Source organism: Pristis pectinata, chromosome 22 (genome assembly GCF_009764475.1).
Source record: "Pristis pectinata isolate sPriPec2 chromosome 22, sPriPec2.1.pri, whole genome shotgun sequence".
Taxonomy (NCBI): Eukaryota; Metazoa; Chordata; class Chondrichthyes; order Rhinopristiformes; family Pristidae; genus Pristis; species Pristis pectinata.
Genome location: NC_067426.1, coordinates 28,593,482 through 28,620,838, shown reverse-complemented (window position 1 = coordinate 28,620,838; position 27,357 = coordinate 28,593,482). Strand labels below are relative to the sequence as shown.

Genomic DNA, 27,357 nt, shown 5'->3' with positions numbered 1-27,357 from the left:
CATATTCCACCTTGGGAGTCTCCAACCCGATAGCCTCAACATCGATTTCTCTAACTTCTGGTGACCCCACCCCTTCTTTCCCTTGTACTTTTCCCCTTCCCCCTTTATTTCCCCTCATTCTTGTGGCCCCCTCACCCCTTCTCCTTCTCCTTCTCTTTCCCTTGCCCCGCCCTCATGACCTGCCCACCTCCCTCCCTTTATTCCATGGTCTACTGTCCTCTCCTATCGGATTCCTTCTTCTTCAGCCCTTTGCCTCTTCCACCCATCACCGCTCAGCTACTCAAGCAATATCTATGGAGGGAAATAAACAGTCGACGTTTCGGGTCGAGACCCTTCATCAGGACTGGAAAGGAAGAGGGCAAAAGGCAGAATGAGAAGGTCGGTGGGGGAGGAGCACAAGATGGCAGGTGATAGGTGAGTCCAGGTGAGAGGGGGTCCCCCACTCACCTACCTTTCCCCTCTCACCTGGACTCACCTATCACCTGCCATCTTGTGCTCCTCCCCCGCCCCCCCCCCGACCTTCTCATTCTGCCTTTTGCCCTCTTCCTTTCCAGTCCTGATGAAGGGTCTCGACCCGAAATGTCAACTGTTTATTTCCCTCCATAGATGTTGCTTGAGCTGCTGAGTTCCTCCAGCATTTTGTGTGTGTTGCGAGAAATGGGATTAGTATGGATAGGTACTTGATTATCATCATGGGCCTGGTGGGCCCCTGGGTCAGTTACTCTGCTGTAAACCTCTATATTGCACAAAGGCTGAACAGGCAATCCTGAATGCTCCGTAAACAAGAGCTCCGTAAATAGCCTGAAGCATAATAAACAAAGCGGATCAGAGTGTGGTTTCAAAAGGGTCGGGAGGGTTTTCAAAGACTGAGAGCAGTAACAATCAAGAGAATGTAACGATGAATATTGAAGAGAGCGAGGCCAAGATAACTGAAGGAACACCTCCTTGAGCTGAACCTGCAAGGATTCTCAGTATATCTTCCACTCTATATGATCTATCATTCTGTCTGACTGGATTACAGAATCCAATATATAAAACCTGCCTGATCCCCTTGATTAGAGTAAAATGTAGTGCAACTCTTGGGTATTAATGACTTGACACAAGAAGAATTTCACCTTGATTAGATTATAATCATTCCTGGATCTTAATTACGCTGTAAACAAACAGTAAAGCTTCAGTCGGATAATAGCCTATAATTAATCCCAAATGTATGTATTTCCCACTAATGAATGCCCATTGCTTGTGGTCCAATACATTCTCAATTACTAAACATTCTTTCTTGACCTTATCATTCGTGTGTTACAAAGTCAATGACATTAGTTATGAATCCAGAACCAATTTTGTATGACTCAGCATCAAGCTGTTTCATTCCCTCTAACATGCCAACCTAAGTATCACAATTATCAAACTCCCAAGTCCTGATTTATAATATTTTCTGCAAGATTAAAATTTCACAGGTTCAGTTCATTGGAAGTGCCAGGACAAGCAAAGCACAGACTTTGGTATCCAAGGTCAGTGTACTGACAGAATATCCCAACATTGTTGAGACTCTAGCTCACGATTAGAGTCAATGACTGTAAAAAGATTCAACATAGACTGTTTTGAGAAGTACATTATATATTTATACAAGTAGTATTTGTGAATGGATAGTCAAACATTTTAGTCAGAAAAATAATCAATTTGAAACATTCTTCCTGTCATTTCATTTTATTTTAACCTCCAGTTCTAGCCAATTAAACATTAATTAGTTTTTTTAGAATCAACCCAGAGCAAATAATTATCATTCAATAATAATAATATCCTTTCATTTATCTGAATTGTGACAAAGCTTTACCACAAACCTCCTAGTATAATGCATCTGTGTTGTTTAATTTGGAATACCTATATACATTTTCAGAAGGACTTTAGGATAATTAATATATTGTGGTATCTGCGTGCAATAGCCAATCATTAATATGAATGAGGAAATGTTGAGGTAAAAAGGTGTTATTTTCAAAGATTTACAGTACATCTTTTAAATGTAATGAATGCTGATAACATAATCAGAAGGCCGAGAACATAATAAGCAGACAGTGAGAAGCAGCTAAATGAGCATTGGTAGACACAGTGATTACCCTCAGGGTAATTCAGTAACTGTGGCATTTCAACAGCTGCTAAATTCAGAACCACCTCATTACTGGGCTTTATTTTCTCCAGGCCAGTTTCATAGCTAATCTAGTCACTATCCACTGGTTAAAGAGTGAGTAGATGGGTGTGGAAGTGATCACAATAAATCAACTTTTTTTAAATGCATTGAAGCACTCTACTTACCATTAAATATAATCTCTTCTGTACTAAAGGTCACTCCAGCTAAAGCACCATTCAATTATTACATTGTTCAACTAAAGAAATGGCAAAAATAGTGAAGATAACTCTGATTGAATGTATTACAAGGGAGCTTAATCATATGATCTTTGGCCCCTCCTCTCTTCCCCAATAACTCAGCCATTGGTTGCAAGACAGCTTCATTGTTATGGTGAACATGCCAATTGGAAAGTGAACAGACTTTTCACTTCCTGGTTGGATAATTCCTGTCTCTCATGCAATTAATAATACCTTAATAATCAATACGATTATTTAAAGAAAAGGAACAGGCTTTTTTAAATGATCTAATATTGTTTATTCTACGCTGCTTCCTGCAGCATCCAATACAGTAATGCTTCATTCCTGATGGCTCTAGGGCATAGTTGGAACGCTGATAGCCCTGGACCACAGGTAGTCAACGTCCTCAAGTCATTTGGTCTTGAAGAGGGAGTGCAGCTGAAACCAAACAGTTCTTATTTAACTGTTAAGTGACCTCCTGAGTGTTTCCAGCATTTTCTGTCTTTTTTTTTCAGATTTCAAGCACCTTCCTTTTTTTATTTTCATTTGATATTCCTAACATCAACTTGTGAACTTTTCAACAGGAATTACTAAGTGGCAATTAAGAGCGAAAAGCCTTATTAAAACTGGGATTTATAGCAAACCAGCACAGAATGGCGAAGGGAAAATATACAGCATTCATGCCTCTGGATTCGACTATTCCAATACACATCTGATCAACCTTCCATTATCCACCCTCTGGTAACAAGGCCATCCAGAACTCTGTTGCCCAGCTTCTAATTTGCATTGTATCATCACGAGGCTGTTGCTGGGACCGGAGGGCATGAGTTACAAGGAGAGACTGAATAGACTGGGATTGTGTTCTCTGGAACAAAAGAAGCTGAAGGGTGACCTTATGGAGGTATATAAAATATAAGGGGCATAGACGAAGTGAATGGTCACAGGCTTTTTCTCAGGGTAGGGGAGTCTAAAACTAGAGGGCATAGGTTTAAATGAGAGAGGAAAGATTTAAATTGGATCTGAGGGGCAAATTCTTTACTCAGAGCGTGGTGGGTACATGGAACAAGCTGTCAGAGGAAGTGGTAGAGGTGGGTACAATTACATTTGAAAGACATTTAGACGGGTACATGAATAGGAAAGCTTTAGAGAGATGTGGGCCAAATTCAGGCAAATGGGACTGGCTCAGGTCGGCACCTTGGTGAGCATGGGTGAGTTGAGCCGAAGGGCCTGTTCGTGCACTGTGTAACTCTGTGACTGTCACCCATGCTTGCTGACCTGCTTTGAATCTGGTGAAGGAAGGCCTTGACTCCAAAGTTCTCATCCTTGTCTTCAATTCCCCCCATATTTCCATTTGTCACAGAATGAAGACATGCATCTACTGGGTCTATGACAGTTCACAGAGCAATCCCGTTTCTGCACCAACTTTCCGATTCTCCCACATTCCCAACAACTCCACCAGGCACAAGGGGACATAATTTTAAGGTGATTGGAGGAAGGTATAAGGGGGATGTCAGGGGAAAGTTTTTTTACACAGAGAGTGGTGGGTGCGTGGAACGCACTGCCAGCAGAGGTTGTGGGGCAGATACATTAGGGACATTTAAGATATTCTCAGATAGACGCATGAATGATAGAGAAATGGAGGGCTATGTGGGAGGGAGGGGTTAGATAGATCTTAGAGCAGGATAAAATGTCGGCACGACATTGTGGGCCGAAGGGCCTGTACTGTGCTGTAGTGTTCTATGTTCTATATTCTAAACGAGGGGCAATTCACAATGGTCAACTAGCCTATGAATCTGTATGTCTTTGGGATGTGGAAGGAAACCAGAGCCTCCGGATGAAATTCACGCAGGGAGAACATGCAAACTCCGCAAAGATAGCACTGAACATTGCAATGATCCTGAGTCGCCGGAGCTATGAGATAGTAGCTCTGCTAGCTGAGCCACTGTGCCACTCATGGCTTCAACCATTCTTTCTCTCCTATACCAATTCTGGCTTCTTAATCATTCACTAATCTCTCCATCATTGGAGGCCATGCTGTAGCTCCCAAGCTGTGCTCTAGAACTCACCTTAACACTTTCTGGCCCTCTACCTCCTGTAAAATGCCCTTCAAAATCTATTTCTGTGGCCAAGCTTTTGATCATCTGCCCCAGTATTTACCAATTCAGAGGGAAAGCCTTTAAATTGAATCAATAGTGCTGTTTCTCTCTCCACAGATGCTGCCTGACCTGCTGCATTTTTCCAGCATTTTCTGCTTTCTTTTTCACAGATTTCAAGTGTCTACAGTTTTTTTGCTTTTGCTTTGCTGGCCAGTCCCTGGTGTAATGCTGATAATGCGACTGTAAAATATCTTTGGACATTTTATAATGTTTAGGATGCTATGCAGATGCAAGTTGTTGTTGTTTATGCTGTTGTCATTACAGGAGCTTTCAACAGCTCCCTGGCAGTTTTTATTTTGAAGGCTGACATTTCCAGTCAAGCTCTAATGAGTTACCTAATTGTAGCATTAAATCGGTAATTACAGGTGGCGAGGGAATGCTCATACACAAACCATTTCAGCCTTGCACTGACTAAGTATTATTGGTGTCGAGGGAATGCCTCCTATACATGAAATCACTGGCCTTTTCTTCCTGGAGCCTGTTTGATTCCAGCCACATGACTGTTGCTCCAAAGTGAAATACTGTGGATGTTGGAAGTCTGAAATGAAAGCATAAAATGCTGGAAATACTCAGCAGGCTAGGTAGCGTGTGTGGAGAGAGAAACAAAACAGTTCAGGTTAATGACCTTTCACCAGAACAGCTGAATGGTTAGAATTCTATTCTTTCTGATCCAGCTGAGGATCTAAAGGAAAGAACTGTGATTTGTATCAAATTAACATTTACTGGTCCTTTTCAAGCTAAATCTAGAGGGGTTTCAATTTTTATAGATAGGACAGTTTCATTTGACCAACGTACTAATGGTCGTTTCGTTATAATATCAGGGAAAATAAATAATAGACCAATGGTATTGGCTAATATTTATGTTCCAAATACAGATGACCCAGGATTTTTTGAACGATTTTTGTATTTCTACCAGACTTGAACTTTTATTCTTTGGTCTTGGGAGGAGTCTCTAATCTCTGGTTAGATCCCAAATTAGATAGGTCATCTACTAAATTAGCAGTTCCTAATAAATCAGCTTTATTTCTTCAATCGTTTTTAATGAAAACTGGGGTTATTGACACCTGGCGGTTTTTGCATCCAGAGGATAAGGAATATTCCTTTTTCTCTCATGTTCACCATACATATTCCAGGATTGATTACTTTTTTATCGATAACATTTACTGGTCCTCTGTAGAAAATGGATGCAAGATCACAAAGGTGGTTCTGTAGGGGACTGCAACATTTTAATGAAATGAAGGGCATTAATCTGAACTTGGGCTAAAGTTACATTATTGGGTCAGACTAAAGCAGTGATTCCCAACCTTTCTGAATGAAAGGAGACACAAGAGAGTGCAGGTGCAGGAATCTGGAGCACAAAACAAACAGCTGGAGGACAGTAGGTCAGATAGCATCTGTGGAGGGAAATGGACAGATGATGTTTTGGGTCGAGACCCTTCATCTGGACAGAAAGATAGAGGGGGATAACCAGTATAAAAAGGTGAAGGGAAGGGGTGAAGCAAGCGATAGGTGGATCCAGGTGAGGAGGGGTGATTAGCAGATGATCAGGTGGGGGAGGGAAGAGGGGAAGTAGCGACAGAGGCTGGGAGGTGACAGGTGGAGGCAACAAAGGGCTGCAGATGATGGAATCTGATAGGAGAGGAAGGTGGAGCATGGAACCTAATAAGGGAGGTGGGGAGAGCAGATGGGAACAGTGGGGGGAGGGGACCCAGTGGGAGGAGTGTGTGGGTGACGGGCAGATGGACTGGATTGAGGAGAAGGGTGAATAGGAGCTTGGGTTGGGTGTAGGAGGAACTGGGTAGATCAAAGGGGAGAGAAAAGGGACATGGGGGAGTGGGTTACCTGAAATTGAAGAATTCAATGTTCATGCCTTTGGAAAATGAGAGAGGGATGTGTAGAACAAAGGGAATGTCTTCATTAGAATGAGTCAAAACGGTAGAAGGATGAGTCCTTGATTCCACGTATAGGAGGCATGCTCTCGACACCAGTATACTTAGTCAATGCAAGGATAAAATGACTTGTGCATGAATAAAAGTCTCACTTGTAAAGCCCCACCAATAAACAACATCATGCATCGCCCAGTTCTAAGAAGCTGGAGCTGACCCAGCTATTCCGGCCGTGGTAGCTGGCATGCTCAGTATATTTTTATTTATTTTTACTTTGTTTGTGTACTCTCTAACAGAGTTGCCCTAATATTATTGAAACCTCGTGGACCCTCTGTAAACTGGGGAGTCACGTACCCCAAGCTGGAAACCACTGGATTTTAGGAAGCTTAATATTCAAGTGACTGAGCACTTTCTCAACCTCGTGAATGCTTTGCATTGGCTTTGAGTACAATAATCTCAAAACTGATCTGTGCCACTAGAAGTGCTGATGGTTAATGTGTGATTTACTAACAACTGTCTTAGAAAGACCTGCTACTAAATATTCAGTAATGCCTGACATCTGAATGTTACAATGCTAATTGTCTATTGTGGCCATTCCTTTTAACAGTCCTCAATGCACAAAGGAAAATAATCAGAGTCTGGGATTGGAGCCCTCTTCAGGAAGCTGGGACATGAGAGAGGAGGGATACCTGGAGGTCAGAGCTTGTGGTGCGGGTGTATCGAGGGTTTCCTCAAAATCAAGTGCTTGAAGTAGAGGGTGGTTGGTGCTTGGACCTTAGGTCCAGGGATCAGGACCATGAAGAGATCTTGGAGTGGCAAGAGATGGAAATTGAGTCATGTATTTAAGGCCAAGGTTAATTATTGGGCAGCCATAAAGGGTTGGAGGTTAGCACAATGGGGAAGGGTGGGTGGAAAAGTCTGAGGAGAGCTGTTAAGTTAGAAAAATCAACAGATATCTTCCTGGGCTGAGGCCCTGCTCAATGAGATCCTTGGAGCCAAGAGCATTGTGATAATATGGTCCCACTACCTTACCATTGACAATCTATTACACAGACCAAGGAACTTAATGTGCTGGCAACTGCCACCATTAAAACATTTTGACTCATCCTATCACATTTGTTCCCTTTGTTCTACACATCCCTCCCCACCTTCTCTCCTTTTGAAAACTAATTTGCACCTCTCTCTTTCCCAGTTCTCCCCATGATCCTATAGTTTTGACTGTCCATAAATATATACATCACAATACAGTCATAAATAAAGGCTCCATAGCTGTCTGAGCCTTCTGGCATACAGTAGTCAGAAGCTGTTTCCTGAATACAGGTCTCCAATTCATATTCCTTGAATAAAGCAGCATTCAGGTTATGGATAAATTCGGATCATAGATCAGTAGTGTTTTGTAATCTCACCCAATGTAATTTCTAAATGTTTGCTCTTGTCCCATTTCACAAGTGAATAAATACTGTGAAACTGTATAAAACATCTAAAAAAGATGTACCTGTATTTATTCACAGGGTCAATGTCATACACTACAGAAATAGGCCTTTCTGCCTATCAAGTCCGCATCAACCATTAAGCACCCATTTGCATTAATTCTACACTAACTTTGTTTTATTATGCCCCACCTTCACATCAACTCCCCCCAGATTCTACCATTCATTGACACACTAAGGGCAAATTACGGTGGCAAAATAACCCACCAACCTGCACACCTTTGGGTTGTGAGAGGAAATGAGAACACCCAGGAGGAACCCACATGGTCACAGTGAGAACATGCAAATTCCACAGTGACAGCCCCAGAGGTAACTGGAGTTACCCCAGAGGTAACTCGAACCCAGCTCACTGGAGCTGTGAGGCAGCACTCTAATAGCTGTATCACTGCACTGTCCCAAATGATTGGAATTGTTAACATCCATAAATAGTTCTGGAAGAGTTGTTTGCTTCATGGTTCAGACTTCAGACAGCTTTGGACTAAAGATATTCAAACTGGAAATCTTTTACTGTAGATCTGCTGATAGTTTAAATTACTGATAATTTCCAATATCTTAGAGAGTGAAATAAGGAGATACTTAGGCACATCCTTCTCTGTAGTTTCTCTGTTTCTTTCTCAATCTCATTGATTGGGAAGTAGGAGTGTCATTGCCATTCTCCACCATGGTCCAGATGTTGTTTCCTTTACCAATTCTTAATCAACATGCACATCAAATTGTGGTGCAAACAAAATACACATGCCCATACCTAGTCTATGTGGTGCCTTCGACCTCAAGCACAATACAATGGTCTCCAGTTATTCGGAACGATTTACTGACCCCTATTGTCTGACTCCTTAATCTGCTTATTTTATTACACTAAAAGAAACTAATTGTGCTTTTACCAATAATAAAATGCCAAGTTTGTTGTTAGTTTTTACTGATCTTGGAGAAACAAAATCCATTGTTAGGTGATGTTATTCTGAAGTATATTTAAAAAATGCTATTAATTGCTGCAGGGATTGATTAGCTGTTTCCTGATAACTCCTTGTACCACATATTTCATATGTATTCTCTTCAAACATAACCACTTTACTAATCCCCATCTGCTTTAGTTATTTTGGTATAATTAATATGTCAGGAACAGAGGATACTCTAAATGCAAACTCCTGAAATAACACTTGTCATTTAAAGGATTATTGTTTTGAAAATCATACGTACTTTGGCATATTAAACATTCACCCTCACTATTTTCTAACTATTTATCATTTTAATTAAGTTCATCATTTAAAATCACATCCATGAAGGAACAAGCCAACAGCCAAAAAACAATGAAGATTCACAGCAGAATTACTGGTAACTGCACGCTACTTTGAATACAGTTCTCACCCCCATCTCATTCAAAGCTGATTTACTTTCAAAGATGAGAAAATGGAGTTGCTTAACACTACAGAAGAAATTCAATGACCTTGAAGACATGTTGAATGCTAAACTGCAGAAGGAAAAGATGATTAATTATGTCTGCTTGAAAATGATAATTAAATCATTTTCCTAATGGTGAAAATGAAACATTGGCAGGCAAACAGCAACCATATCAGTCTATCAGAGACTACTTTATATCTCATGGGCATCACAAGGGTGCCCTTTCAGCATCAACCCCATCATTCAAGATGTCATGAATACCTTCAATTGTCAAACATAAAAAAAGATATTAAGTGGTCTATCAATACGTATTTTTGCAAAGGATGTATAAGCCAAACTCTGGTAATGATCCTTTAATTGGGTCATTGAAAAAATTAGAGTTTTCTTAAGCAACATTATTCATCATAGTGTTTCATCTTTAACAGTACCAGAAGTCACAGTCTTCCAGTTAAAAAAGGATTATTTATGTTCATGGCATTGGTTACATCTCCACATGCTTGCGTGTGTGCACGTTCAGAGGCTGAACTCTAAGCCTTCATTGACTGGGTCACTGTGTTTGAGGAAATGGTACTTGCACTAAATATCCATAAAGTAAGGTCCTATACCAATCAGCCCTTGCTGTACAACACCACCCCTCAACAATAAAGGCCTACTTCATGAAATGGTAAATGTGGATTACTCTCCATACATTGAGAGTTACCTCCCAACGAAGACAGATATTGATGAAGAAATTCATCACCGCTTCCAATACACAGAATCTAACCGTCAGAGCAAAAGCAGACTAACCATCTCCCACCCCATCGTACATTCTGCCCCACCTGTGGAAGAGCTTGCTGCTCCCATATTAACCTCATTAGCCACTTCAGCACACACAGAACTGCAACGGTAGCAAGTCAGGCTCGATTCCAAAGTACAGGCGAAGAAAAAAAATCTCCCAACTTCGCTTTCTGTGAAACAACTTGAAGGTGGATCAGGCAAGCTGCTGAGATTCAGTCAGGTTGAATCATAACTTATGTTTCAGATATAAAGTGGCCCTAGTAACCTCTTCAAATTCTATTAATAAAACTGATAAAACTCCAGTTCTTTATTAAGAACATAACAACCATATGGACATTACTCACTTCAGGTGGAATATTTCTCTTTAAAACAACATCCTCCCACAGTTCAGCACCTAATGTGCTTTTCTAGGATAAGAACATAAGAATCAGAAGTGGACATTCAGCCCCTTGTACTTACCTCACCTTTCAATAAGATCAGGACTAATCTTCTGCCTCAGTGTCTCTATCCTAAACTGACCCCTTTTCCCCAGATTCCCTTAATATATAAGCATTTCTATAGAAGGGTCTTGCATGTCAATGATCTTGAGTAATAATACATCTTTGCAGGAGACAGTTCCCAAACTCTGTGATCCAAAACCTATATTTGGCAGTGGCCTTCTATGACTTAACACATCAGAAGGGGTATAACTCATTTAAAATGGGTTAATGCCTCCGCTGAAATTGCACAGAAAACGATTTTATCGAAGTGCATTAAGGATTTGAAAAACTAATATTCAATTTATGTTATGTTACAGTTATGGCTTGTCCTGTCTGCATTGTGTGGAAAGTTGGGGAGGGGCGGGGGGGAGAGTGGGTTTAAAAGACATATTTATTGCTTATCCTGAAAGCCCCACAGGGTGATTTCATGTTATTATTTAGTCGATTTGGAGTGTTTGGATCCTTTCCTTCGGCTCTTGTGCTTGCCTCCTTGCACGATGAGGTGAACTGATTCATTGGAGGATAAGTTGGATCGCTCTTGAAAACAGGAAAAGGTATCATGAATCATGGTCAATTAACCGTGGGCGGCGCAATGTTTGCGAAATTAGCATGATTGTAGTACTGGCTGTACTGTTTCCATTAGCCACTCAGCAAGTATGCCCAAAGTGCACTGTCAGCGTTAAGAGCTGGTGGGAGTGTTGTGTAGTGGTGATGGTGACTTGGCCAAACAGACATGGCAGAAAATAAGAGAGAGTGGGTTTCACCAGACTGATTTCTGGGATGGCAGGACTGACAGATGATGTGAGATTGGGATGACTGGACCAGGGTTTAGAAGAATGAGAGGGGAACTTATTGAAACTTCCAAAATCCTTATGGGACTGGACAGAACAGATGCAAGAAAGTTGCTCACAATGGTGGTAAGTCCAGAACCAGGGGTCATGGCTTATATATATGGGGTAGGCCATTTAAGACAGTGATGTGGAGACATTTCTTCACACTGTGTACGTGGAGGGAAAGGGGGTACTGCAGAGGTAAGGAGTCTGCAGAAGGACTTGGACATGTTGAGAGAAAGGGCAAAGAAGTGGCAAATGGAATACAGCATAGGGAAGTGTGGGGTTATGTGCTTTGGTAGGAAGAAAAAAAGAGTAGACTATTTTCTAAATGGGGAGAGAATTCAGAAAACAGAGGTGCAAAGGGACTCGGGAGTCCTAGTTCTGGAGTTCAGGATTCCCTTAAGGTAGCTTGAGTCAGTAGTAAGGAAGGCAAATGCAATGTTGGCATTCATTTTGAGAGGACTAGATTTTGTGGGAAGGATGTACTGCTGAGGCTTTATCAGGCATTGGTCAAGCCACATTTGGAATATTGTGAGCGGGTTTGGGCCCCATATTTAAAGAAGAATGTGCTGGCTCTGGAAGGGGTCCAGAGGATGTTCACACGAATGATCCCAGGAATAAAAGGCTTAATGTTTGAGGAGCGTTTGATGGCTCTGGGCCTGTACTCAATGAAGTTCAGAAGGATGAAGGGGGGATCTCACTGAAACCTACCGAATACTGTAAGGCCTAGATAGAGTGGACGTGGAGAGGATGTTACCACTAGGAGGGTCTAGGATCTGAGGGCACAGCCTCAGAATAAAGGGATGTCCCTTTAAAACTGAGATGAGGAGGAATTCCTTTAGCCAGAGGGTGGTGAATCTGTGGAATTTGTTGCCACAGAGAGGGGTGGAAGCCAATTCATTGGGTGTATTTAAGGCAGAAATTGATAGGTTCTATGTTGGTAAGGTGGTTAAAGCTTATGGGAAGAAAGTGAGAGAATGCAGTTGAGAAAAAGAATCAGCCATGATTGAATGGCGGAGCAGACTCGATGGGCTGAATGGCCTCATTCTGCTCCTTTGTCTTATGGTCTTATAGAGTGTTGAAACAGTGCAATTCTCTATTACACATGGCAGGCGTGGCCAAATCATTTCGGTATATCCAAGAAAGAGTGAGATGTAGCACTAGTCGTAAAGGAGATCAAGGAATATGAGAAATAAAGCAGGAACAGGGCACTGAATTCTAATGATCCAGAATGTTCTTCTAAATGCTGCAGCAGGATTGAAGGCTGAATGGTCTGTTCCTGCTCTTAATTTCTCTATATAAGCTATGACCTTGCATTGCCTGATACCTGCTCTTCAAGGAAGAAAGAGATGCATTCACCTCTCTTGAAATAGAGAGATTTCCCTCTAATGCCAGCAACTCATACGTCATAGATATCTCCAGCTTCGGCCTGGAATGAACCCCATAGTTAGAGGTTAGTGGTCACTATGACCACAACAATCACTGGCAAAGTGATCCTCAGGAGCAGTTTTAATTGTCGCCGGAGCATGTGCCATTTTATAGTGAGGACCTCCCCAATGAATCCCCTAGAGAGTCTGTTTCCTGGAGAGTCTGAAACTATACAATATTCTCCTAGGATAAGGGTTCGCCATTTGGCACTGAGATTCGGAGTAAGTTCTTTACACAGGGGTCTAAATCTTTAGAATTCTCAACTTTGGAAGGCTGTTGGTGGTTAGTTGTTAAGTACGTTCAAGGTGGAGACTGATAGACCTTCTGACGTAAGGGAATCAGGGAATACAGGAATCATGTCTTAAGATCAACCATGATCTTATTGAAGAGCAGAGCTGACAAAGGGCAAATACTGTATACCTACAATTTCTTTTATACAGAATTACAGATCTCTCAATTATGTTCCTTGCTGAGGCACCAATAGAATTGCTCCCTGAGGACCCTCGATGGACATGCCCTTTTGTTGAAGATGATTCTTCACCTCTTCTTCTTCACCCTTCCAGTATTTGCCTGCTCTCTGTGTCTTGTGCTCATTTTGTCTCTGAGAGGAATGACAGTTAAGACTGAGAACAACTGGGATGTGGAGAGAAGACAATGCAAACTCCTTGACTTCCTGGCACACCACAGCCTGTGGTCTTTAAAGGAAACTATGGAAGGGCAAAATACAGTTTTGCTTCCAGCAATATGCTGTGGGAATCAATAAGCTGCAAGAAACTGATGACCCTTTTAAACTACGATCCCTTTAAGTATCCTTTCTGGCACCAATCCTCCCTGGGTAGTGAACATGTGGTGCAAGCTGCTTTGTTGAAAGTTCAGTTTGACAGCATCACTGAAGTTATTCTCTCGACTGACAGATGTCATTATCAGACTACTTAGCATTATTCTGCTGGGTGAGAGCTTTGCATCCTTCTCAATAATGCAAGAGCTTAACTCTAAAGGTCACACATGCATTGGATCCTGAATTGGGCACAATTCGACACATGTACCCGTGTCCTCTTCCTCAGCAAAGGGTGCTAAGCAACCTAATTTTGCAGTCTTTAGATCACAGCCCATGTTCAATTTCAGAACTGAGCTTGTTCTTTTGATATTCTCATTTCCTTCACTTCGTTGAGCTGAAGCTCTGCTCTGCTTGTTGATTTTTACTGATGATTGTGAATCAAACAGTAGACAGTGTTAACATTTCTTTAGATGTAATTCTCAGCTTATTATCTTAAACCTAACCAGAAAAAAAATTCATTCTTTTATTCAGATCCCAGAGGTGAAGGGTTCCAATACACAGCATGACCCAATCAAAGATCTCAACTTAAAATCCACTGAACCAGATCTACAAAAAATAGACTGTTGGAACCCAGATTATTAACATGAAGTCATACTTCTAATTAATTTTGAGCTGGATATTTTTCTTATCTGTTCTTTTTTGTGCTCTTATCTTTGATTGTAGGAGAGGCATTGCCACAATCCAATTACATTGGATGCCATACATCAGCTTTGTCATCTGTCTTATTACACCTATCAATGTGTAGGTATTAAATTGCATTCAGATAAGCCTGTATCATATCCCGACAGAGACAGTCAATGATGACAGCAGGAGGAGGAAATCCATATGACCCTGTGAGTTCTTTTGACTCTGATATTTCGATCTGCGTAAAACTGAAATAATATATTTATGATAAACTGTTTAAAAGCAATGATTCACTGTCTGCACAGTCTACACAGACTCTTCTCCATTACATGTGTGTTAATGTTGATAATACGATGGTTAGAATCCAGGATCAGTCAATGCAGGCAAAATGATACCAACTATAAATCCTGAGGAGTGGAAGAAGAAGCAGTACTGCACAAGGTAAAGTTACATTGCTTTATCTTCAGCACCATATTTACAATTAAATCAAGAGATAACCAGATCTAACTCAATCATGTGGTACGTAAATTCACTGTCCTCTGCAGACCTGAAAAATTATGCAAGCCCTATGGCCTGTGTTGGATTAGTTGAAAATAAGACATTTATTGGTCATATGTACGTTGAAACACACAGTGAAATGCATCTTTTGCGTAGAGTGTTCTGGAGGTAGCCCGCAAGTGTCACCATGCTTCCGGTGCCAATATAGCATGCCCAAACTTCCTAACCTGTATGTCATTGGAACGTGGGAGGAAACTGGAGCACCCGGAGGAAACCCATGCAGACACAGGGAGAACATACAAACTCCTTACAGACAGTGACTGGAATTGAACAGGTCGCTGGTGCTGTAAAGCATTACGCTAACCGCTACACTACCGTGCCTGCTCAAGGCTGGGTAGATGAAGAGGTGGCTAGAGATAATTACTCTCAGTATTTTGAGGTTCAGGAGTGATAAGATAAGTGAGGGGGAAAAGCATATCTTTCATCCTCAATTTTAGCCCTGCTAGAAAAGTAATGTGTGTTTGTGTTGACTTTATGCAAGAACAGGACAGAAACATAGAAAAATAGGAGCCGGAGTCCTTATTCCACCCTTGGAACCTGCTCCATCATTCAATGTGATCCTGGCTGATTATTTACCTCAATACTACGTTCCTGAGCTCTCCCCATATCCCTTGGTGTCTTTTGTATCTCGAAATTTGTCTCCCTCCTTTGTAAATATATTCAGCTACTTGGCTTCTACAGTCCTTTGTGGGAGAGAATTCCACAGGTTTTAGAACATAAAACATAACAGCATGGTACAGGCCCTTTAGCCCAGGATGTTGTGCCCACTTTATCCTGCTCTAATATCTATCTAACCCTTCCCTCCCACACAGCCCTCCATTTCTCTAACATTCATGTGGCTCTCTAAGAGTTTCTCAGATGTCCCTAATGTATCTGCCCCCACAACCTCTGCTGGCAGTGCGTTCCACGCATCCACCACTCTCTGTGTAAAAAACTTACCTCTGACATCCCCCTTATACCTTCCTCCAATCTCCTTAAAATTATGCCCCCTCGTATTATCCATTTTCACCCTGGGAAAAAGTCTCTGTCTGTCCACTCGATCTATGCCTCTTATCATCATATACACATCTGTCAGGTCACCTCTCATCCTCCTCCTCTCCAAAGAGAAAAGCCCGAGCTCGCTCAACCTATCCTATTTCTTTAGTGAAAAAACTTCTCCTCATTTCAATCCTAAATGCATTAACCCAAATCGTGAGACTGTAACCCCTCGTCCTTGACTCCTCCCCCACCCCCCCCAGGCTAAGGGAACATCCAGTTTATTTCGCCCTGTTAGAATTTTGTAAACTCCAAGCAGATCCCCTCTCATTCTCGTAAACTGTCATTACAAATCTAGTTGATCTTATCTCCCCTGGTGTTTCAGTCCTGCCATTCCATGAATCATTCTGGTAAACCTTCATTGCACTCTCTCTGAGGTAACTACATTCTTTCTTATATAAGGAAAACAAAACTGCACACAATACTCCAGGTATGGTCTCACTGAGGTACTGCAGCAAAACATCAATGTTCCTGTAAAATCCTCTTGCAATGGAGGGCAACATATCACTTTAACTGCTTGTTGCACCTGCGTGATTGCCTTCAGTGACTGGTGTTCAAGAACACCCATACCTCTTTGTATATCAACAGTTTCCAACCTAACACCATTTAAATAACACCCCTCCTTTCTGTTTTTCCTGCTGCAGTGGATAGCTTAACTTTATCCACATTATACTGCACCTGTTGTGCTGTTTGCTCACTCTCTCTATCTCAGTCACCTGGAAGCCACTACACATTTTTCTCACAATTCACAATCCCACCAAGTTTAATGTCATGAGCAAACTTCAAAATATTAAATTTTGTTCCCTCATCCAGATCACTGACATATATCTTATGAATAGCTGGAGCCCAAGTTCTGATTCCTGTAGCACCCCATGTTACTGATTCGCCACCCACTAAATCACTATTGATAAGACTATTATACAATGAGACCTTATACAATGAGATGGACTATGACCTCACGATCTACCTTATGTGACCTTGCACCTTATTGCACTGCACTTTCTCTGTAGCTGTGACACTTTACTCTATAGTGTTATTGTTCTTACCTGTACTACCTCAATGCACTCTGTACTAACTCAATGTAACTGCACTGTGTAATGAATTGACCTGTATGATCGGTTTGTAAGATGAGTTTTTCACTGTACCTCAGTACAAGTGACAATAATAAACCAATACCAGTACCAATACCAATAACAATACCCATGTAATCGTGCTCTCTATTTCCTGTGCTTAGATTGCCCCTTCATCAATCAGTAGGCTCACAAATAAAGAATGACCATTTGACTGAGATTCAGCAGGGTATCTGATAGACATGCAAATTACCTCAATGTGATTCTGTTTTACAAATTGTGAAGGAAATTGGGTGAGTTTCAATCTGGCTTCTCAATGTAAACCATGGGATTTGGTTTCTGATGTCTAGTGTCGTCTCCTTCTGAGGTCCCGGGCAAATATGCATCCTGTACGACCAATGTCTCCTTGTCGCTTTAATGTTGTGAGTCAACACTCAGCCATTATCACTGCCAGTTCTCCAGTGACTCCATTCTCCCACATGACAGTCCTATAACCACTAACTTCTACTGCTAATATTTCTTCTGGCAGTATCCATTCAAAATATCTGAAAGAAACTCTATGTACAATTTTTGCAAACGGAACTCTTTATTTTAGTAAAGGTCTTTGCATTGGAACAGACTCTGAGGTGATTTGAAAGAGGTATTTAAAAACAAGGTGAAAGGATTGGACATAGTAAGTAAAGCAAATCAATTCCCATGATGCTAGTGGTCTATAGCAAGAGGACAAAAACAATAGATGTGAAAGAATTAGAACAGAGGGCAGAAGTCTTTTGTTTGACACAGCTGGTTGAGAGGGTGTGATTTGGTTAACAGGTTAGTGTTTGATGAGAAACCATTCCAAAGTATAATGAGTTAACTTGGTAGAAATATATGGAAGAAATATAAGAACAGGAAGGACAAAATGCACTGTGATTGTTGCTTGTGTGGACGGTTACTACCAACATGAGTAAACTGGATTAAACCCTTGTAATTTTGACATGGAAGTCACAGATTAAAATAACTACTTTGTTATGAAATTAATGGTTTGATTGATCTTGGGAGAAGCATACCAAGTTTGGAGAGAATCAAACTAGACTGAATCTGCATCTCATTTTTGAATGAACTTGATGATCCCTCCAAATTGTTAGCTATCTCTTAATTTACCTGCCATCTGAGTTTGCTGAAAATGTCTAAAGCACATTAATGATTGACAGTTCCATAGCAGATTTTACTGAAAGCATGGGAAGATCGTGCATGTTCTGAAGAAAGGTCACCAATCTGAAACATTCATATTTCCAGCATTTGCTGTTTTATGCCAAATTTCCAGCATCTGCAGTATTTTTCTTCTGGAGAGAAAATGCCCTCAATGCTGTAGATAAGAAAATGTTTTCATTTCATTTCATTACATTCCCTCACCCTCACACCCAGCTATTACATCCAGCTTTCTTGAACAATATTCACGTGTTTATTTTGTTACAAGTACAATGATGCTTGGAGTCAAAGAATGGACAAGAGATGGTCTTACAAGGTATGCCAGATACAAGTAATGTTCACGTGGCTGAGGCCAAATTGTTATATTGAGGAGAGGTGACTGACTATCCTTATACTTGGCAGACCCATTTGTATGATATATTGAAAATGATGCTGTTGTGAATAAAAAAACGATTGTGTAGAACCCTGATGGAAAATAAATTCCAGCATAGACTTATAAGACCAAACAACCTGTGCTGTGCTGTAAAATGATCAAATGCTGGTAACCAAATGCCCAACCCTCCCATAAATGAAGAACCACCTGATCTCCAAGCAATTGATAGACAAACCAAAGGGATGCCCTTCTTTCACTGTATTACTCTCACATATCCATATTCCTAATTTATTCATTATTTCTTTATACAGGTCATCCTGGGTAATGAATGGGTTCTGTTTTTACAGACAATTCTTCCATAAGTCGATTTTGTCCATATGTCAGAAAATATAAAAAATATCACTTGATATGGTAAGTATAACTCCACAGTATTGTAATGAATGGCATCAAAGACACATAACACTGATAAGAAAGGACAATTACTAGAAGTAGAGGGAGAGAGGAAACTTGTTCTGCCACTTGCAGGAACGAACAAATGTACATACATCAGACTTTTGAATTTAGTAATATTATAGGAGCTCAATCATATGCAGGGAGTGTCCATAAACTGGGGACCCTTAACCCTGGGACGGCCTGTAGTGAAACTGAGGAGCAAAAATTATATAGATTAAATATTTTGGAAAAGTCAATAAAGGGTATAGAGAGACTGAACAGTCACAAAGACATGAGGTTAATGTCAACTAGATCTTACCTGGCTATGACAAACAGCACACAACTGACACCAAGGTATGCCAATAAGATGTACATCCAAATATCTGGAGAGAGAGGATTGAGGAAGGAGAAGACACCCGCATTTGTTCCATTTGATTTTCGGTACAAAATACTGATCCCCAGCGTCATGAAAGGCTTAGAAAAATCAATGACCTTCTCCCGGGCATAGGTGATGGTGAGCGGAGCAACAGCAAGGTCAGCTTTCTGTTGAGAGAAATGTGCTCTTTAAATAAAAGTTTTATCCATCATATTTTTAAATTACATTTCACTGTAAGTGTGCAGAAGAATTGAAATGCTAAGGAACATCATTAAATAACCACAAATCACACATGTTATGCGTTTGTCAGAATACCACTCTGATTCCCAGTAATTAAAAACTCCTATTGTCTGTCAGCTTGATGGCAGTAATATATGTATGTAATGGAAATGCACCAACAGCAAAATAACAGAGGGATGAATGCGAAAATAAATCAGTGGTCCCGTACAACGTGGTGAGCATGGTGCCATGGATCCATAGCTCAGAGGTGGTCCTACCAGATGCTGCAGCTTGAGAGAGCAGGGACAATTTCTTCCCCTTCTGAGGGGAAGAACTCAAGATACTAACAGATGTTATTCCCCACCTTTCAGTAAAAGCAATGTTATAGGACAGATTTAACATGTCTACCACCATTCATATAACTCCTTGTCCGGGTTCAAAACCATTAGACCAGTGATTATCAAATAATTAGCTGATTTCCTACAGCAGAGCTCGACAACTGCGCATGTCTCTTCCTGCAGCTGAACTATTATGCTTACCCTTTCACAGAAGTTTTGTTCTGCATTTGTTTTATATCAGAATTTTTCTACATAATTCTCTTCTATCTGCCTTCTCTCTCCAGCTACTTTTGTTACGCAGTCTGTATTTATTTATCAATATTTCCCTTTTCACATGTTTTATTGCAAACTTTCTCTTTTTTTCCTCCGTTACACCCAACTACTCAGTAATTCAGTATTTTAGCCAACCTTCCCATTATCTCATAATTATATTTGTTCTTATTCCTCCGAAACACCAACATTTATTTTTTCAAAATTAGCCATCAGTTGTCATTGTATTTAAATCCTGGAAAAACAAATTAACATATGTATAAACCTGACTGGCAAAACTCGAGGGAGATCTCTGAGATCTCTGATTGCTTTTGGGGATTCTTCATAATATTGATAGAATCACTTTGAATTGTTTTTATGCTAATATTGTTCATAATGAAATAGCAAAACTGCAATTGGTTCAAACATCATTATTATTAAATGTCATTTATTAGTTAGGAAATCTGATTCCCCCTTTATGCTGAACAAATTACATGCAACTAACCCAAGTCTAAAATAATTCTTTATATTTTTCTGTTCTTCCTACTTGTAGTTTTCAATTATTTTTCTGTCAGCTGTTCTGTTCTGCCTGGTGCACTTTATCATTCTTTCATTTTATCCATCCTCATTACACAAAATGAATACACTTGAGAATTTGGGACTGCTGTTTCATAAAATTTACTTCTGAAAATATATTTTGGACCCCATCAATTTATTATTTTTTTTATTTTCAACATGATTTGCTACATGCAATTCATTTCCTGTTATTGCTTCCATTACACAGAAATCAGTCGCATTCTCTGTCTCTTTTCCTGTACCCTGTGGGTTTCTGCTGTGATTGTTGCTATCAATTAGCCTTGTCACTTCTGTTCGTTCCCAACCATGTGACGTTGTATAAGTGCCATGGAAGGTACTATCACCTTACTCTCAATCGGACTCGAACCATCATGCTTCCTTCTCTCGGCAAGTCAATCAGGGCAGAGAGCTACCTGTCCCCTTTCTCATTTCGCTTTTCATATTTCCCCTCCCTTCCTCTCTGTCCTCCTCTTCTCTTTTGTTCTCACGTCTCTCCACTTCTTTCTTTCTCACATTTCTTCCTCTCTTTTTCTTACATCTCCTTTCTTCTTTTCTCTCTCTTTTGTTTTCACACTGCCTCCTCTCTTCCTTTCTCTTCTTCCTTTCTTACAATTACTCTCACCTTCCCCTCTTTGTCACGTTTTGTTTTTTTTCCTCACATCTCCCTTAGAGTCATAGAGCAGAGAAACCCGCCTTTCGGCCCAACTGGTCCATGCTGGCCAAGATGTCCCATCCAAGCTCGTCCCATTTGCCAGTGTTTGGCCCATAACATTCTAAACCTTTCCAATCCCTGTACCTGTCCAATTGCCTTTTAAAGGTTGTTATTGTACCTGCCTCAACCACTTCCTGATTCCACAGAGATTCCACACAGCTGTTTCCAGCAGCTGATTCCACAAAGATACCACCCTTTGTGTAAAAAAGTTGCCCCTCCAGTTCCTCTTAAATCTTTCCCCTCTCACCATAAACCTATGCCCTCTAGTCCTTGATACCCCAACACTGGGAAAAAGACTGAGTGCATTCACCCTATCTTTGCCACTCATGATTTTATACACCTCTATAAGATCACCTCTCAGTCTCTTACGCTCTAAGGAATGAAGTCCTAGCCTGTCCAACCTCTCCCTATAACTCAGTCCCTCAAGTCCTGGCAGCATCCTTGTAAATCTTTTCTGCACTCCTTCCAGTTTAATAACATCTGAACACAAGTGCAGCCTTACCAGCATCCTGTATAACCGCACCATGACATCCCAAATTTTATACTCAATGCTTTGACTTATGAAGGACAGTGGGCCAAAAGCCTTCTTCACCACCCTGTCTATCTGTACCTCCATTTTCAGTGAACCATGTACCTGTATTCTAAGGTCCCTCTGTTCTATAACACTCCCCAGGGCCCTGCCATTCACCGTGGAACTCCAACCTGGATTTGACTTTCCAAAATGTAACACCTCACACCTATCCAAATTAAACTCCATTTGCCATTCTTTGGCCCACTTACCCAGCTGATCAAGATGCCCCTGTAATTTTTTATAACCTTCTTCATTGTCCACTACACCACCTATTTTAGTGTCACCTGCAAACTTACTAACCATGCCTTGTACATTCTTATCCAAATCATCGATAAAGATGACAAACAACAATGGGCCCAATACTGACCCCTGAGGCACACCAGTAGTCACGGGCCTCCAGTCCAAGAAACAACCTTCTACCATCACCCTCTACTTTCTACCATCAAGCCAACTGTGTATCCAATTAGCCAGCTCTCCTTGGATTCTATGCGATCTAACCTTCCAGAGCAGCCTACCATGTAGATCTTCGATAAGGCCTTACTGAAGTCCATATAAACCATGTCTACTGCCTTGCCCTCATCAACTTTCTTGGTCACCTCATCAAAAACCTCAATCAAGTTTGTAAGACATGATCTCCCGTGCACAAATCCATGCTGACAACCCCTAATCAACCCGTCTTTCCAGATGCACGTATATCTTATCCCTCAGAATCCACTCCAGTAACTTACCTACCACAGTTGTTAGACTTACCAACCTATATTTGCCAGGTTTTTCTTTGCTACCCTTCTTAAATAAAGGCACAACATTCACTTCCCTCCAGTCTACTGGCACCTCACCCATGGCTAACGATGATGCAAATATTTCAGCCAGGGCTCCCGCAATTTCTTCTCTAGCCTCCCACAGTATTCTTGGATAAACCTGGTCAAGCCCTGGAGATTTGTCTATCTTCATACCTTTTAAGATATCCAGCACCTCCTGTACTGTAATGTGGACTGTACCCAAGACCTCCCCATTTAAATTTTCAGTTCCAAAGTCTTCATGTCTTTCTCCACTGTAAAAACAGAGGAGAAATATTCATTAAGGACCTTGCTCATCTCCTGCGGCTCCACACAAAGGTGTCCACTATGGTCTCTGAGGGGCCCTATCCTCTCTCTTTTTCCCTTAATATACTTAAAAAATCTCTTTGGATTTTCCTTAATCTTCTCTGCCAAAGTTATCTCATACTCCCTTTTTGCCCTCCTGATTTCCTTCCTGAGTATACTTCTGCATCCCTTATACTCCTCCAGGGATTCTCTTGATCACAGCTGCCTGTACCTGACCCATGCCTCCTTCTTTTTCCTGGCCAGGGCCTCAATATCCTTCATCATCCAGGGTTCCTTACTCCTACCAGCCTTGCCCTTCACTATAACAGGAACATGCAGACCTTGAGCTCTCACCTTCTCACCTTTAAAAGCCTCCCTTTTCCCACATGCAACGTACTTCAGTCAACCTTTGCAAGCTCCTGTCTCACACCCTCAAAATTCGCCTTGCCCCAATTTAGAACTTGAATCTGCGGACCAGTCTTTTTCTTCAGACGTCTCTTCCTCTCTTTCCTATCTTCTCTTCTCTTCCTTTCTCTTTTGTTCTCTTATCTCCTCTTTTCCTCTCTCTCGCCTTCACATTTCTTCTCCTCTTCTCTCTGTCTTTCTTCCTTTGTCAGTATACACTACACTGCAATACTTTTCTTACTGAGGAAAATTGAATAGAGAAAAACTTATCTTCAATGCATCCAGAATTTCCTTACTATTGTCGAGCAGTTGAATACATTGCTCAAGACTGGGAAAGAGATGGGAGCAAAAGTAATGGCAAATTTCACATCTTTAACAGAGAACAAAGCATTCAGATACATCACTATCCGATATTTCTGTAATAGAAGTCTCATTATTTGAATTGTGTCCATCTAATAAGAGAGGATAATGTGGCAGCTTTGGCAGACTGCTGTTCAGCCTTGCCCATGAAAGTAAGATCTGCACTTACATGGAATAACTGCAAGTCCAAGGTGGGGATTGATAATTGGTAATTGGTTTATTATTGTCACATGTACCGAGGTACAGTGAAAAGCTTTGTTTTGCATGCCATCCAGATGGATCATTTCATCACATCAGTACATCGAGATAGTACAAGCGAAAATCAGTAACAGAATGCTGAATATAGTTCCAGAAAAGTGCAGTGCAGGGAGGTAATAAGGTGCAAGGGCCATGATGAGGTAGGTTGTGAGATCAAGAGTCCATTTTATTGTACAAGAAGTCCGTTCAATAGTCTTATAACAATGGGATAGAAACTGTCCTTGAGCCTGGTTGTACGTGCTTTCAGGTTTTTGTATCTTCTGCCCGATGGAGGGGGGAGAAGAGAGAATGTTCAGGGTGGGAGGGGTCTTGACAGTGACAATGTATGGAAATTGAAAAATTTTTTTGAGGAACATGGCCATTACAAAATGTTACTGCCCAATAGAATTGTGACTTTCTTCCCTTGTGCAATGACAAGGTCATGCTGGTCTTGCACTACACTGGGGAATCAGTTCTCCAGGCTTACCCCAGGTCCAGTCTGGCATAGGATCAAAACCCCATGCACTTCAATGGAGATTCTTGGCCTGTCAAATGGGGAAGTTATGATTTTTAGGAAGATTAATTTCGAGGTTTAATAACATATGTGTGTTTATAATGAGTCTTTAAGAAAACAATTTTTAATGCTTTAATTTTTTTATGTTTAAAGGTCATAAAACTGCATCACAACTTTGTCAGGAGGCTCTGCCTTTGCCTTCCATTGGGAGAATTCCGGGGTGGAATTTCAACAGGGCACCACCAAAGGTCTATTCACTGTCTCAATCTCAATGCCCAACTTATGGGTGTGGAGGGTCAGGGAGACCCTCCACATCTGGCACAGTTGAGTGTGAGCAGGTGGAAGCAGGGGACAGCAAAATCCATCGAATAATTCTTTCACTGTATTCTTAGCTCTGGTGATGTTGTTGTGACCTAGGTTACTTCTCTCACATCACTCAAAACACTGGAGGAACTCAGTGGGTCAGGCAGCATCCATGGAGGGAAATGGAGAGTCAATGTTTTGAGTCTAGACCTCTTGACCCGAAAGGTTGCCTGTCCATTTCTCTTCATAGATGCTGCCTGACCCACTGAGTTCCTCCAGTGTTTTGTGTGTTGTTCCGGATTCCAGCATCTGAGAGCCTCTTGTAACTCTACTTCTTTCACATTGTTGAATAATTCCAGATATCACTGAAATACGATATTTATTTACAAAACTCTTAAAATTCATCACTGTTTCTGTTATAATAAAATGTTATATTTCACTGATTCACTGCAAAAATCACCACTGACTGCATTTTGTGAAATTGTCAATGATGAAAATAAATCAATACAATTTTGAAGAAAATAATTACAATCAGTTCTTTTTATTAAGGCACTAGCACTGAGTCCAAGAAGTGAATTCATTCTGCAAACATCAGAATCTAGCAAAAAGTGAACAGATTAGTGTTTTCAGCTGTTGACCATGATATTGGCAATTGCTACATCTCACCTCCAATATGCTTTTTTTCCAGAACAAATGGAAAATTGTTGAACCTTCCATGTCTCCATTCCAGAACCAATGTTCTCAGTAGTCAAGTTGCACTTGTGTTTGCATACACTTGGAGATAGAGCTCCAAAATTATTGTCCATCCTTTACTGAAGCACATGAAAGGAAGGACTTTACAATCAACAATGTCAAAACTAAGGACCTCTACCAACCTGTGATTCTGCCTTCTGACAATAAAAGTTGACAATAAGACCTGGAAAACATGGACCACATCCCATGCTTTAGAGCTGTAGAGTCATACAACATGGAGACAGTCCATTTGGTCCACCACAGCCATGCCAACCAGTGGGCACCCATCCATATTAATCCTATCTTCCAGCACTAGACCCACAGCCTTCTTTGACTAGGCAATGTAAGTGCTCATCTGGACACTTCTTAAATGCTGTCAGTGACTCTGCTCGCACCACTCTTTCCGGCAGTGCATTCCAGGTACACACCACTCCCTGTGTTAAAAAGGTCCTCTTCAGATCCCCTCTAAATCTTTTACCCCTTACTCTCAATCTATGTCCTCTAGTTTTATTCACCTCTGATAAGGGAAAGGTTTCCTACAGTCTACCCTATCTGTACCCCTCTTAATATTATATACTTCAATCATGTCCTCCCTTAACCTCCTCTGCTCCAGGGAAAACAGACCTTGCCTCTCCAGTCTCTCCTCATAACTGAAATGCTGCATCCCAGGTAACATCCTGGTGAATCTCCACTGCGCCCTCTCCAGCACTACCACATCTTTCCTGTAGTGTGGTGTCCAGAACTGCAAGCAGTACTCCAGCTGAATTCTGCCCAGTGTTTCATAAAGTTGGCGCATAATCTCTCTGCTCTTGTATTCAATGCCCTGACTAATGAATGCCAGTATCCATGTTATCTACCTGCACTGCCACCTTCAAGGATCTTTGGATTTGCATGCCAAGGTCTCTCTGTTCCTCAATACAACACAACAATATCAGTAACATAACAATATCACCCCATAGCCTAATGCTACCTTCCACACTATCAACAACTCCACCAATCTTCGTGTCACTGGAGAACTTACTGACCATTCCTTCTACATCCACATCCAAGTCATTTATATATACTACATAGAGCAAGGTTCCCGGCAAAGATCTCTACACACTAGTGTAGCTGTTAGCATAATGCTATTACAGCGTCAGCGACCTGGGTTCAATTCCGGCCACTGTCTGTAAGGAGTTTGTATGTTCTTCCTGTGTCTACGTGGGTTTCCTCCGGGTGCTCTGGTTTCCTCCCACATTCTTAAAACGTACGGGTTAGGAAGTTGTGGGCATGCTATGTTGGCACCGGAAGCGTGGTGACACTTGCAGGCTGCCCCCAGAACACTCTACGCGAAAGATGCATTTCACTGTGTGTTTCGATGTACATGTGACTAATAAAGATATCTTAGCTTCTTATCTTACTAGCCACAGGCATCAATCACAAAAACAACCCTCTGCCATCACCTTCTTTCTGCTATTGTCAAGCAAATTTTGGATCCAATTTGACAACTTGCCCTGGATCCCATGGGCCTTAACTTTTTGGACCGATCTCCCATGTGGGACCTTGTTGAAGGCCTTACTGAAGATAGAACAGTACAGCACAGGAACAGGCCCTTTGGCCCACAATGTCATTAGTTTAATGATGCCAAATTAAGCTAATCCCATCTGCCTGCACATGGTCTATATCCTTCCATCCCCGTTTCTCTAAATGCTCCTTAAATGTTGCTATAGTATCTGCTTCCATCACCTCCTCTGGCAGTACATTCCAGGCAGCTA

General features: G+C 41.2%; 1 protein-coding gene across 1 annotated transcript in view; it reads right to left on the bottom strand.

Annotated features, from left to right (window-relative positions):
* The window catches only part of LOC127581567 (glutamate receptor ionotropic, kainate 3-like), a 429,084-nt gene that overhangs the window by 127,702 nt on the left and 274,025 nt on the right, over positions 1 to 27,357 (bottom strand). Inside the window, 1 exon segment of the mRNA XM_052036033.1 lies at positions 19,249 to 19,472. Within this exon segment, the coding sequence (XP_051891993.1) occupies positions 19,249 to 19,472 (224 nt within the window).